Here is a 14,842-nt window from a genome sequence, read left to right on the forward strand (position 1 = left end):
AAACTTTCAGTCTTGCTGCCTAAGAACTTAAGGTTATATGACTATGGATTGGGTGTGTGCATAGGGATTGGGTATATGCATAAAATGATTTCAGTTGGAAGGGACCATTAAAAACTCAATACTCAACCCCCCTGCTATGGGCAGGGACAATTTTCACTAGATCAGGTTGCTCAAAACCCCATCCAATCTGGCCTTGAACACTTCCAGGGGATGAAGCACCCAAAGCTTCTCTGGACATACTGTTACAGTGCCTCACCACCCTCTGAGTGAAGAACTTCTTCCTTATATCTAATCTAATTTACACTCTTTTGGTTTAAAATCATTACCCCTTGTCTTATCATTGAATGTCCTTGTAAAATGTCTCTCTCCATCTTTCTTATAAGCTCCCTTTGAGTATTGAAAGGCTGCAATAAGGTGTCCCTGGAGCCTTCTCTTCCCTAGGCTAAAGCACCCCAGCTCTCAGCATTTCGTTGTAGAAGAGGTGCTCTAGCCCTCTGATAATTTTTGTGACCCTCTTTTGGACCCTCTCTAACAGGTCCCTGTCTTTCTTGTGCTGGGGACCTCAGAGCTGAAGGCAGTGCTCCAGGTGGGGTCTCACAAGGGCAGAGTAGAGGGGGAGAATCACCTCCCTTGACCTGCTGGTCATGCTGCTTTTTATGCAGCCCAGGATTTGATTGGTTTTCTGGGCTGCAAGCACGTACTGCTGGCTCATGTCCAATTTCTCATCCACCAGTGCCCTCAAGTTCTTCTCCACAGGGCTGCTCTCAATCTGTTCATCCCCCAGTCTGTGCTGACGTTTGGGATTGCCCCAACACAGGTGTAGGACCTTGCACTTGGCCTCGCTGAACTTCACGAGGTTCATGTGGGCCCACTTCTCAGGCCTGACCAGGTGCCTCTGGATGGCATCCCTTCCTTCTCTTGTATCCACCACACCACTCAGCTGGTGTCAGCCGCAAACTTAATGAGGGTGCACTCAATTCCAACACCTATTTCATTAATTAAAAAAAAAACAAACGCTAGAGGATTTGCCCTTTAATAACTATAAGCAATAAAATAGGCAGAAGTCATGTAAAGTTTCTCATCAAGTATAAAGATTAAACTGGTGTGGGTGAAGCTGGGAGAAAGAATTTCCTACCATTTTACATATGACAAATGTAGCTTGTTTGGTCAGGTAAGAGATTAGATCTTATTATATCTTTCTTTTCCATGTGAAGAATGATAAAGAAAGATTTTATACTATTTAATTACACAAAATGAGATTACCTTCAAAGGATTTTTAATGTAGTACATTGATTTTCAGCTTTTATTACAGGTCACAAGTTAAAGTGAAATATATTACGTTAAATTGTTTTAATCATGTCTAACAATGTTTCAACTCTTTTTAGACTTCTTTTTTTTTTTTTTTTTAGAGTTGACAACTAAATTATGAGCTTAAAAGGGGAAAAATAATATGTAGTTTAAATACTTTCAGATGCATCTGTTCTTCCCATCTCTAACAGTCCAGATTTCTGAACTTCTGGAATTTGGAAACTTGCTTTCTAAGAAGCATATTGGATTCTCCTGTGTTGTTCCTGTTAGCTAACTAGATAAGATTTGCAGTGCCAAATTCTCTTCTCGTGGTTGTATTCTGCTGGAATTTAGTGAGCAGTATCATTGACAAGTCACAAGGAACTGAAATCTCTCACAATTTTATTGTTGAATAGAGATATCATAAGTAAAAACTATTGAATATGTGCAAATGTTGAGACCAGCTCAGACCAGGCTTCCTCTACAAAAACATTGTAATCAGTTATAGAGCAGAAATACTGGTAGGACAGGATAAGCTGTTTTTTAACCTTAAAAATCATGTCCCTCATGTGCTTCAGGCACATTGCTATACCACTTTACAACTCCAGATGACAACAGATGCTCTGAAAGGTGGGATGTCAGTTCATGACCAGATGGAAATTCACATTTAAACAGTGGTATAACCTCTTGAGACTTTTGTTTCTCTAATAGATAAATATTAGAAGGGTAATTAAAAAAAAAAAAAAAAGATAGCTGAGCTTATACTTTGATCTTTGTTAACACTAGTGTTTGGGCCAGAATATTGCTGCTAATTGGAACCACATTGCTTTAAATGGATTACATAGTTGTCAGAATGATATGGTTGTATATAAGCCGGCAAGGCACTTTGTCATTCAAAACTGATGGATAGAATATTACCAAAAAAAATAATCATACAGCCCTATAATGAACTTTTTGATCCAAAGAGCTCAGCACTTGCTTAGTAAACCACATGTCCAACTAAACCCTGAAAGAACACAAATATAAATGTTGCAGATAAACCCAGACTCATGTAATATTGAGGGATTCTAGAATTTCATTTGGGTAACAAATGAGTTGCCCAAATTTAAGTAACTTTCTGGTATTTGAATGAATGAAATCAGCTTTATTTACATTTGAGTAATCGTTACTGTCATGTTCCGTGACTTTTGTCACTGTTAAAACTTACATTGTTGAATAAAGCCCTTCTTGTGGAGGAGGAGGAGGAAGATAAAAAGAGCTACCTAGCATGCAAAAATAGGAGTACTCTCGTGTTGATGCTAAAGAGTGAACTGTGAAGAGTGACACTTCTCATACACCACAAATGTGAACTGTATGAAGCCCATATTGGGTGGTTCTTACCCATAAGGGGAGGTGTGCAGAGAAATGTGAGGGGCTACTTTAAGGAGACATTTTAAATTTTTTATTTTCAAGTGACACAGTAGGTGGTCAAGTGATGAAAGAAGCGTAAGGATACCACTAGATTGCATTTTAGATGAGTGGTGCATCGATATCATTACAGATATCAAGGCCCATGCGAGGGCAACCTGGGGGTCAAATGACTGTCCCTCAACGAAGGCTGGAAGGAAAATGCTAATGAAGCATGAATAAAGGTTTCAACGTCAGACAAAATATATGCCAGTTAGGAGAAGGAAAGGATTCCTGCTTTGACTGTACTCAAATGAAGATTGGCTCATGGCCAGGAGGAACTATACCTAAGACAGGAAGAAACAGACCTTTGAGATATGGGAAAGAATGTTTTCACTGAAAAAACGTGAGCAGAAAAAATGCAGTCCAGCAGGAAAATAAATAAATGACAGGGCACTCAGCGCAAAGCCCACTGTAATGATGGTGGCAACAATTTTAGGGACCCTATAGAGTATCAAATATATGTAGTAAGTAGGAAAAGAAGTATTGTGCAGAGTCAGAAAAACTATGTAAACTGAGTTGAGAAAGAATGATCCAAAGGTCCAAAACTAGCTGATAAGTTGAGAAGGACAGGAAAAGAAGCAAGACCTTTGGATTTAGCCTCAAGCCAATCATTAATTCTTTTGGAAGGTCAATGTGAGCAGAGCGACCTTAGCAAAATCAACTGAATCACATAACAAGCATACGAGCATAACTAGAATAACCTTTTATTATTATTATTAAATAGATGGCAAAAATTGGTAACTAGAAATTAAGTAACATCAAGAAAATTCCTTTTTGAAACTAAGAAGAATAAGCTTTTTGATACAAGGAAACATTCAATACAAAGAAATATAGTTTGAGGCAACTATATTACACACGAGTCCTAACGAACTAAGATGTGAAAAAGTTCTGCTTTCATTTGAAACAGGACAAAACATGTCTGATATCATAACAGCTAAAATAATTAACTTTTCTCCCTGAAGTATGTAAATTCATGATGAGAGAAACTGCACTGTCCTATTTCTCCTGGGAAGCTGCAGTGTTTATCTGTGCCAAAAAGGCAAACTGTTGATTTATTAATTACCCAGTAGAGTAAAACTTGCTTACTCTTGTATCTAAGGCGTGTTAACACTGTAGTTGTTTTGCTCTGTGCTATGACTGTAGTTTTAATATACATTAGTAGTACTGATGTTTACCTTCTCCCTGCTATAGATATGTCTGCTGAGTTCATTAGCACTGCTTGTGGTCTCACATATATATAGAAGTGATGCTAAATATCATGTCTATTCATGGACATGCCCCGCAGCACTAGCACTGAAAAACAAAGCATTGACTGAAAGAGGATTAAGTAAAGTTGAATAAATGGCACAGCATGGGTGATAAAGGCAGAACCAAAAATAATAAGGTTAAAATAAATATGTAGACCTCTACTATTTTAAACAAAAATATCTCGGGTAAAACTATTTTTTCCTATGTTGTCTTTTTACTTTTGCAAGGTAAAATTAAAAGTGAAGTTGTGTGTAAAGTTGAGAAAATGCAGAACTACGTGTATTAGGTAATTATTACCAATGTTTTTATTACCAAGTATGAGTAGAGCTGGTAGCAAGCAAATTTCTTATTTCAGAAGCGTTTTAGAAGATATGTCTCTCTCTGGTAATATTATTACTGAGCGATTTTGCAGGGGAAAAAGTGTAAGTCTACCAGGAGCTAACGATTTTAGGCTTTCATTTTAAGATGACTTTTCATATCACAATATGCACTTGAAGAAGCCAGAATTTGAAATTGGTTGGGATTTTATTGAAACACCCCTTCAAATTATTATTATTTTTGAAGAATCACAAAATCTTTAGATTGTTGTCTAAAACTTTGAATTGTTAAGCAATGAATTAGTGACTTGTTTTGTAAAATTGAATTCCTGTTGCCTACAGCAGGTTTAATGAAGAATACACATCTGGTGACTAGAACCAGCTATGATGGGCCTCAGTGCGCTTCTTAGAGAACTTTAAATCTCGCTCCTGGAGTCATCTGCGGAGGTGGGACCGAGGTATGTCGAAAGCAGCTGTCAGCCGGCTTTGAGGGTTGCCTCATCCGGGCAGACCACGTCCACGTCTCCCTTGCCCGGCTTTCGGGCCTGAGGGCTCCTGCTGCTCCCCCCCGCACCCCCTGCTCCTGCTCTCCCCGCTCCCGGGCAGCGCGGGCTCAGCCCTAGGGGCGCGCCCTGGGGGCAGGCCATATATGGCGGGGGGCGTGTCCGGGGGCGTGTCCCGGCGCAGTAAAAGCGCGGCAGGGCGGCGCGGCGCGGCGCGGCGCTGGGCAGTCCCCGGGGAGATGCTGCGAGTGCGGTGCTTGCGCGGGGGGAGCCGCGGAGCCGAAGCGGCGCATTTCATCGGCTCGCGGGTTGGTGCCGCGCTGATCCGCCGCCACGCTCGGCGGGGCCGTGGTCCGGGTCGCTCCGACAGGGTTGGGGTGCGCCCACGGTGGCCGCGGGCACGCAGGGATGCGCCAAGTGTGGGCACGGTACTGGTTTCTGTAGCAGGGGCTCGCATGGGCATCCTCCCCGTTCAGCAGCACTGACTTCAGTGACATCGGTCATCGCTGTCAGTTTTGTTCTCCCATGCCGTTATTCCTCCAGACAGAATGTATTTTAAAAGGCAAATTGTCTTTTAAGCATATACTATGCCACAAATAAATTAGAATGCCTCTAATAAACAGCATGTTACTGTTAATGTTCCACATAATGCTTGTTGTTTTAGGATTACAGTGTAAGGCGCTTGTGGACTTCTGAACTGTTACTTTTTGCCTTCTGTAAGGGAAACATGATTTTTATTTCTATTTTAAGCTTGGAAGAGTCTTTACAGGATGGGTGCAGCGATCTTTCCAGAGCACCCAGGCAGCTACGGCCTCCCAGAACACCTGTGCTGCTGATGACAATAAGGCTACAAGCCCTGTACCTCAGGACAGTCCTGTTTGCTCATACAATGAATGGGACCCACTGGAAGAAGTCATTGTGGGAAGAGCTGAAAATGCTTGTGTTCCTCCTTTTTCTGTGGAGGTTAAGGTAAACAAGAAAAACAACAACTTTAAATTGAAAGTAGTGCAGTTTCTATATATGCAACTTAAGCTTTACAGTGCACAAGGTATGGTATTTACCCATGAAAATTCTTCTCTAATGCTAGTTGTTTACGTCTCTGGAATTTTACAGCTCAGCTGTGTTGGTAGGGGTTATGCTTTTTGTTCCCACTTTCAACAGATTTAATTTTTAACTGAAGTCACTACATAGTAGAGAGTCTTTAATACGTACAGCATGATTTGGTAATATAGTCCAGACACTATCAGGCTACACACATTGTAGCATTTGAGATAGGTGGCAGGATTGATATAATTGGTGAGCTGGGGCATGAAACCAAGTAGGGTTACAACTTGAAGGAAAAGGAAGTAAAGCTGTCTACTTAATGGTCTGAGAGAGATTAGTGTCTTTAGCTGTAAGACTGTTCTATTTAAATAGCTTTTAAATAGCTCACTGGAACTCCCATGTGCTATAGTAAGTGTTGTATGGAAATGTATACTCTCCAGCTTTTCAGATTTTTTTTTATATATGTGTGCATAAAACTATAGCAGTAACTTAAAACTATGTTTCGTTGCTCTTTAAAATCTTGTATTTCAGCCTTGCTTTGCTTCTTATGTATGTTTAAGAAAAGCTTTACACAGAACATTGGACTATTTAATGGTTTTAAACTAAGCAGAAGCTTTCATTCTCTAGTTTAAGAGAAATGCTTAAATTCTGGGCTTGCTCTGAACTCTTTTTGTGAACTTTACCTGGACTTTAAAATGCTGAACGTGTGTTGTTACCTGCATTCCTGGGGATAATCCTGAGTTTTTCTCTTCTAGTGTCACAGTATAGATACAGCATGATGCCACATTGCTGCCTTAGAGGAGGGACATGCAATGCATGGCTATTCCACCAAAATGAGCTGGCATAATACAGCTGCTGGAGAGACCTTAGTAAAATTTTACAGGATACCTTGACAAAATTGACTGAAGACCTCAATGTTAAAAGGGGGAGGGGACATGACACAGATGCATGCACACACACACACAGGAATTCTTCTCTTTTGGCATAGGAGAGATGATACTGAAAAGATGTTTAAAGTGCTGGAAATGGTAGTTTAGAGGAAGCTTTGGATGTACTTGTGGAAAGAAACTTTTCTTGCTACAGCTCATTTTACCTTTGTATATTTTTCTTTAAAACTTGGGCTATGATTCTGGCCAAAAGTGTTTGGAGGAGTTTGAATGAATTACTGCAGCTTGGTGGTTCTAATCTCCAGACAGAAGAGTAGTCCTTTGACATACACTGGGATATTTGAGATGGTACCTTGGCCCCAGTAGCTCAATGAAAATTTGCCACTGACTTCATTATGACTTGTAAAATACTCCTTGAAAGCTGTAGCTCACTTACCAACCTCTGGAATCCTGTTCCAGACACTCCAGAGAAATTCTAGCAGCTTTAGAAAAACAAGCTAGTGAGGACTGGGATTTCTAATATAAAATATAAGTGTGTGCATTTATGTACTTAAAACTGCCATAAGGAATGGACAGAAAGAGTATGGAGAAAACCCAACAGCTATCTTAGTTACATTCTAACATCACATTGGAGCAAAATTATGTTCTTAAGTAGTGACCAAGGACTATAATATCAGAAAAAAAATATTCTTTCAAACGTCTAACTTGCTGAAATGTCACGTACTTTACTGTTAGCCTTGTTCTAGTGCCTATTAAGCCCTAACTAAACAAATGAGCTCAGGTCACTCAGATCTATTGTTCTATGCAATATTAAAAGCTTAATGAGGAGTGTCAAAGTATAGAATTAATTCTGGAATTTGAAGACTTACTATCTGGGGGTTAAAAGCTAAAAGTAAAGCTTGCTTTCTTTATGTAAACTGCCTAGTCTGATGAATACATTGGCCAAAACAGTTAATAGGAATAGCGTGTGCTGGCTGAGATTTTTTTTTCTAGTTTTCTCTGCTTTTGTCTTAATTGTGCTGTAGAAATTGCTATGGTAATTCTACCTTGTGGACGTTGTTGAATAATCCAAGCAGTAGTCTAAATCCTACCTTGCCAATAGTAAAAAATCTTAATAGATTCAGATGTTATTCAAACCCCTGCCATGTGTCTGAAAGGTAGGGGAGGTAAATAAGAATCTATTTCCCTATTATGTTGCTGTAAATGGCAATACTAGGGCTGCTGTATATCACATGGCTTCTGCCAAGTGTGAATGAGGATTATCAGTTATAAAACTGCAGTTTAAATCTAGCAATTTTGAATTGTATGAAGGAAAAACTAAACTGTTGTACCTGAAAAACGTCTCAAATCATAATGCTGTTTTCATAAATACCGGCTTTTGAGGTCCTTCTATGTTGTGTTTTAAAACTGTATGCATGTTTATATACGAAATACTTAAGTGCAGGAAGTATGGATGCGTTCAGGTCTTGTGTATAACAAAAGCACATCTCAAAGTACAACAAAAGCCTTTTTCCTGTGATGTAGAAATGGTGCACTAAGGAGGAGGAATCAATGAATTGAATAGGAAACTCTAAATATCTGAGGAATGTTAATAAGCTGACACATTTGACAGCTTCTTTATTGCATATCCTTTTGGGAGCTTGAAATGGCATGCGTAGGTTACGTAAAGGGAAATGCACTATTTGGAAAAACATAGGAAATCTTATCTAGCATTCCATCAGTTAGGAAGATGCCCTCTTTTGAATAAGCACATTGATCAAGTCTCACTATTCAGTTGTATTCTTCTGAAGCAGTTGACATTTAGTCAAACAGTTGAGCTTTATGGCTTTGTACTTCACAACGATTTTTCAGTATATTTTTTAAATAATGCTTTTTTGATGAAGAGATATTATTACAACAGATCATTATATCTTCAGTGAGAAGCTAACTTTAAGGTAGGTCTAGAGAGCATTAATATTGATAACGTTAATTATTTCCTCACTATAAATGTTTAAATATATATCAACTGTAGGGAGTGATTATCCTTTTTCTTAAAGATAATCTTTTTCTTACAGCACATTCTTGAATTTCTTTCAGAAAGATAATGTTGCTTTCCCCCCTCCCGCCCAAATACCACTACATGTTTTTCATGTACTTTCAGATTATAGCTCATAAAGTGCATTGAGAATATTATTTAAAGCTCATTTCTATTTCCTGGTCATGGTACTTTTTGAGAAGTCTGAAATAATTGCAAGTATGTAAGTATGTGGTCAAAGGGGCCTGAAATCTCAACCCTGAATTAGTACAAAATAGATGTCCCAGTCACAGAGTTTCTTGCCCATCTATTCAGAATATGAGTGTTGTTATGGTATGGAATAGGAGTGGTGTTATGGTGTTTCTCTTACTTTGTTGCAATTTTAGGATTGCGCTATCAGATTAGGGCACCACAAGTGTCATTTTTCACATTTGAGAAACAGGAGCAGTAGTAAAGGAGAGCTATACCTCTTAGGAATTAAAGAGATTCAAATATAACACGGGTGGCTCTGAAAATAACTAGCTTTACTCCATAGGACAAATTTGTCTCATTAGCAGAACAGGAGTCCATGGGAATGCTAGGCAGTTCATATGATCTGCATGTGACTTCTGAACAGCTGGCAAATCTGAGGTGATCAAATCACCCAAGACCTTGGGGGGAGGAGAGGGGTAGCAGTGGGGCATGGGGCAGGGAAGGAATAAATTCCCCCAGGAAGGATGGGAATATGTTTCAGTAGTGCAGGAGCAGCAGGGCCATACAGAGACCTTTGCTTGGTCTCTCTGTATAAATGTTAAGGATGTCTAAAAGGTTGAATTTTTCCCCCCTTCTATCTTACCTCTATAGTTTGAGGGCAAATAACCAGAAATAGTAGAGAGTGCGGTGGATAGCCTGGATTGTGAACGGAGATCAGGCATGATGCCTTCAGCAGAATTGCCTTGCCTACTTGGGACTCACACACCATACTAGCAACATTCATTGTTGGGGGTTCATCATTGCGTTGTTTCTGTCCAGAGCGGTGCTCTCTGGAAGGCAGTAAGAACTGCAATTGCATGAGTCTTCCTCATGTTCAGGAGGGCAAGGTTTTCCTGTGTCCCGTTGCTGTCACTCATGCTGTCTGAATGAGCAGAATTGGTAGAGGGAGGTCCTGACCTCTTTCTTTACTGTTTCTGATGCTTTCTGCTGTTATTTCAGAAGGGATATGTTTGCACGTGTTCACCTGTCATGCTAGTGTTAGCAGAGACCCATCAAAGTTGCTGGTTTCAACAGCTTATAAATCTGAATGAAGTGCTTCCAAAGACACGCTGCTGAAGCAGCCTAATCTGTTTTGAAAATCTCTGTTTTTTCTTTTCATCCATGAGTACAAGGACATAATTCTGAATTATTATTATTATTTTTTAATTTGAGAAGACTGTCAGAGGATTTCAGGAGCAGAGGATTTTGGCCTGTAAGTGTTATACTTGTTTTAATCCAACCCTGACAGATGAATTTATCACTTGCATTTTCTAGACTTCTGCATTACCTGAAGTATGGCCACTTCTAGCCAACAGGGCATATCTGTTGCTGCTTTACAATTCCTGATGCCACTACTGTGACAGTACCAAAGTGAGGTTTTAACACGGTGATTACAGACAGGTGAATTTTTGCTAGCCTTATTAAATAATATGTCTATAGGGTTTCCTTTATGACTGGTGTGTTTGTACAGCTCTAGTGTAACAAGGACCAAATTTTTCATGGCCACTTGGCAACAGTAGCTAGTAAATACTCACTGAAGTGTAAATAGGAGTTGTTTATGTAGACTGTCTTGGTTTTCGTCTGTGATTTGATAATAATGAGACTTTCTATAGGGCTATGACTAGAGAGGGGAAAAGACTTCTAAAGAAAGAATTTATTACATTATTTGTAGTAGTATTTCCATCCGTAGGAACAAGGAATTTAAAGCTACTGATTCCATCTATATCCAAAAATAGGAGGAAAGAAAATGCCCTGAAAATCCCATCTAAAAGTCATAACACTAACTTTGCAAATGTGAATGAAATGTGTACTTCTCCCCTTTCCAGAATTGATTTCTCCGTTTTCTTTTTCTGCTGCTCATCAAAGGGCTTTTTCTCGGGCATCATGCCCTGTGTCCAGTCTATCAGCAGTACTGAAAGTGCATGCTAGTTGAGTGAGTCTTCTCAGCATGTACAGCTGAAACTTAATTCTGTTGCTATGTGTAACTATTTGGTGAAGACACCATCAGCTATTCACAACTAGTCTAACATCTGCACTTAAACATATTTAATAACTGGACACATGCACATCATAAAACATCTGAGCAAAACCTTGCCAGTGATAAGTATTAATAGCTAGAGGTGACCACAAAAAGACAGCAGAGTGCTTCTAGGATAGGAGTTCTTGACAGGTAATAATTGGCAGAATTTATCTGAAGTCTTGAATCTTCCACCTTCCTTCCACTGTCTCACCCCAGCCCTTCATTTTAGAAGGATCAGCAGGCCATTAACAGCTTTTACCAACTCCTCAAATTAGAGCAGGAATCAAATGTAAGGTGCACTATGTTGTAACTTATACAATGCAATGTGGAGATGGTGAAAGAACTGAACATGAAGAATTGTATGTTATACATCTATTTCACTTTGCCAAAAAAACCCGATGCTTATTCTTTGTCACTTGTCCTTTTGTTCTAGGCCAACACATATGAAAAGTATTGGGGATTTTATCAGAAATTTGGAGGCCAGAGTTTCCCCAAAGACCATGTAAAAAAAGCTATTGCTGAAATTGAGGAGATGTGCAATATTTTGAAAAAAGAAGGTGTAATTGTCAAGAGGCCTGATCCAATTGACTGGTCTGTGAAGTATAAAACACCTGATTTTGAATCTACAGGTAAATACTATTCCGCTCTTGAAGGGTGTATAGTCTGTTTAACTCCCTTGTCTGAGACACTTTGGCTGCCATCTAGCCTAACTTCCTGCTTGGAGCGGGAGTATCCAGAGAGGGTAGATCCTACTCAACTTTGTATCAATTGTGGTCTCCAGGTTCCCTTCATGGCAAGCATGTTCTTAAGTTAGTTTTTACTAGTAGAAGTTCAGTGGGGACCAGGTAATAATTGTGAAAATTATTAGCAATATAATAACAAAGCTGTATTTTTTTTTGCTTGTTTCTTATTTATGTACCCTATTGGGACTAGTTCTGCATTGCATCAAATTCCTGTTCTATGCTATTACTATTTAAAAGGATGACACATAAAAAATGAGGTACTCTTGGAAAACCCACTACCTCTTAACTTTTATAGAAGTCTTCTGAGTAGTTCATAAGCATATGTCTAGTTAGTTTCCATTAATCAGATTGTGGAGACTTGTAGATTGCGGATGACTTCCTTCTAGCTGTAAACTTGTTATGAATGAGGCTTTGTAGCAAAATGTTGCAAGTATTTTGAATGGAAAATGTCACTTTGAAAAATTGAAGACTCTCAGTAAGAGCCTTATTATGGGCTATTTTCCTGACTTTTGTGAAGATGCTTTTTGCAAGTCTTTCGGGTAGAGAATTAATGGTAAAAATGGTGGTAAAAAGCAAAGAACCTGAAAAATCTGAGAAAAGCCTATTTGTTTCACAGGTTCATGTGCTTTTTCCTTTTAGGTATGTATGCTGCCATGCCAAGAGACATCCTGCTGGTGGTGGGAAATGAAATTATTGAAGCGCCTATGGCTTGGCGTGCTCGTTTCTTTGAGTACAGAGCGTATAGACGAATAATTAAAGAGTACTTCAACTGCGGTGCTAAGTGGACAACTGCTCCCAAACCTACAATGGCAGATGAGCTCTATGATCAGGTATTATTCTCATTTTGCTTCAGAACTTTTGATAATTTCAACCGGAAATCTGTTTCACAAAGGGAGAGGGAAATAAGTGAATTTGTGTTTTCTTTAATGTTGGAAAACTTTCTACAGTCTATCCAGGTGAAACTGAGTGTGCACCTGTGTAATAAGAAACAGGAAGTTGTGCCTGTTGCAATCAGGTCTACTCTGAATTGTTTTGATTACTGACTGTAACTTAGCATTGCTAAAGAGGAAAGAATGCTCAAAGGTCATCACAAAGTGTACTTCAAAGAATTAATATTTCCCGAATATATCAGGAAGGTGGGAAAGAGTTATGTATATTTCTTTTCACCAAAAAGACCTCACAATTCTTGTTTTGCATGAAGGACTTGTATTTTGGAAGCTACAAGAAGAAATAGTGAAAGATCTAAACTGTGACTATTTACCTTCTGAATATAAGTGATTTTTTTTTCTTCTGTAATACTTTAGTTTGACAATTTTGGTAGTTTTCTATAGGCTCCCATTTGCATTAGGATCTTGGTAGCATCTACAATAGGCGCAGCTAAATTGGTTGTGAAATGATTATAACTTTTTGGGAGCAGCGACAACTTCCCAGTGATGCAAGGAAGTCTTTATTAAATGAAATTACCCTAGAGTAATCAGTCAATATTAGAAAACATCCAGAGCCTATTGTAAAGCATACTTACTTATCCAGTAGCTTTTGTTTGTGCTGTTTTTTCCACCTTATCTGTTCTTAATTCCATTGTTCTAAAATGTATTTTAATTCCTGAAATTTTACCTTCTAAGTTAAAGTAGTACTTCAATCTAAAATGTTGAAAAAGTGCAAAGTCCACCTGTGTTAGGAAATAGCTTGCATACAAGTATTTCTGTCCCTGTGCAATAGTTTGTTGGACTGGTAGTTAAACTCAACTGGTAATGAATACTTTCAATGCACAAGTCAGTATACTATCGAGACAGTGGTTCTGACAAACAATTAACTTGATATAACTCTTCTCTTATACCATCACCTATTCTTGAATGTAATTGAAACTCTATTTATTTAAAATTCCATAATTATGCTTTTTCTTCTACTCATTTAGAAGTAAGAAAAACAAACCAACTCCAAGGGAACATACGGAACATACTAGCTATCAATATAAACATATCTTCTTCATTTCAAAATGCTCATCAGTAGCAAATGGTTTGAAAACTTTCGCCTACTAGCTCCAACCTAAAGTTATCTCCTTTCTGAATTAGGATTATCCCATCTGCTCTGTTGAAGACAGGCACAAACTGGCTGCTCAGGGAAAATTTGTAACTACTGAATTTGAGCCATGCTTTGATGCTGCTGACTTCATTAGAGCTGGAAGAGATATCTTTGTACAAAGGAGTCAGGTAAACAAAGGTTTCTTCCAACAGTGTTGTTATCTATCTTTGATGATTGATATTTTTATATTTACATTTCTAAACAACATTAAAATATTAGTATTGACAAAATCTGGTATTTATAGAGTATCTGTTAAATATTAGCTAGAGGCACAGGGTTCTAGTATTTTGGTGTTAAATATTTATTTAAATAAAACCTTATATAAACTAAATTTGGATGTCATTTATATTCTAGCCTAGTGAAACTTTGTTCTGTTTTTAGGTTACTAATTACATGGGCATTGAATGGATGAGGCGACATCTTGCACCAGACTATAGAGTGCATGTAATATCCTTTAAGGATCCAAACCCTATGCACATTGATGCCACATTTAATATCATTGGACCTGGTCTTGTGCTGTCTAACCCAGACCGTCCCTGCTACCAGGTAAGACTGCAGCAAAGGAGAAAATATCAAGTGTTTGATATTTTTAAATGATTCAGATATCCCTACTCATCATTTAAATCGTTTGAAGTGAGGGTGAAGAGGGGCTTTTCTTAAAAATACTGGCAGGCTGGGTTGCTTACTGAGTTTTTAGGACTAGAGCTCCCTCTCGTGGTTACACGTGAATAAAGAGCTCCTCCAAGTATTCAGGCAATGAGGTTGAAAAGTCGATTCTCTTTATCCAAATTATCCTCCTCTTATTTTTAACTTAATTGTGTTATTCTGAGAGAAACATATTCCACCGGATACCTATGTTTTGTTTCCTTTGTTAAATAGACTGCATATTAAGCTTCTCAGGAAGTACAGTGCGGAAGTAACTTTGTGGTATTTTTGCTGGTTTTGTTTCTATAAAGAGCACTGTAATTCATATCAGTGATTCCTATAGGGAAATTAATAATCCTAAAAAATATAATA

General features: G+C 38.5%; 1 protein-coding gene across 1 annotated transcript; it reads left to right on the plus strand.

Annotated features, from left to right (window-relative positions):
- The first annotated feature begins 4,950 nt into the window (after positions 1–4,950).
- On the plus strand, positions 4,951–14,716 carry GATM (glycine amidinotransferase). Its single transcript, XM_035554597.1, has 7 exons — positions 4,951–5,232; positions 5,555–5,773; positions 11,434–11,629; positions 12,383–12,573; positions 13,816–13,953; positions 14,207–14,371; positions 14,705–14,716. The coding sequence occupies exons 1-7, from the start codon at positions 4,951–4,953 to the stop codon at positions 14,714–14,716; spliced, it is 1,203 nt and encodes a 400-aa protein (XP_035410490.1).
- The last annotated feature ends 126 nt before the right edge of the window (positions 14,717–14,842 follow it).

The sequence above is a fragment of the Cygnus atratus genome, chromosome 11 (genome assembly GCF_013377495.2).
Source record: "Cygnus atratus isolate AKBS03 ecotype Queensland, Australia chromosome 11, CAtr_DNAZoo_HiC_assembly, whole genome shotgun sequence".
NCBI lineage: Eukaryota > Metazoa > Chordata > Aves > Anseriformes > Anatidae > Cygnus > Cygnus atratus.

Bases quoted from the DNA above. Each gene is read 5' to 3' on its own strand.
- GATM (XM_035554597.1), top strand. From the start codon at position 4,951: ATGGCGGGGGGCGTGTCCGGGGGCGTGTCCCGGCGCAGTAAAAGCGCG. The intron at 5,233-5,554 runs GTACTGGTTTCT...TTCTATTTTAAG, and splicing joins ATGCGCCAAGTGTGGGCACG to CTTGGAAGAGTCTTTACAGG. The intron at 11,630-12,382 runs GTAAATACTATT...TTTTCCTTTTAG, and splicing joins ACCTGATTTTGAATCTACAG to GTATGTATGCTGCCATGCCA.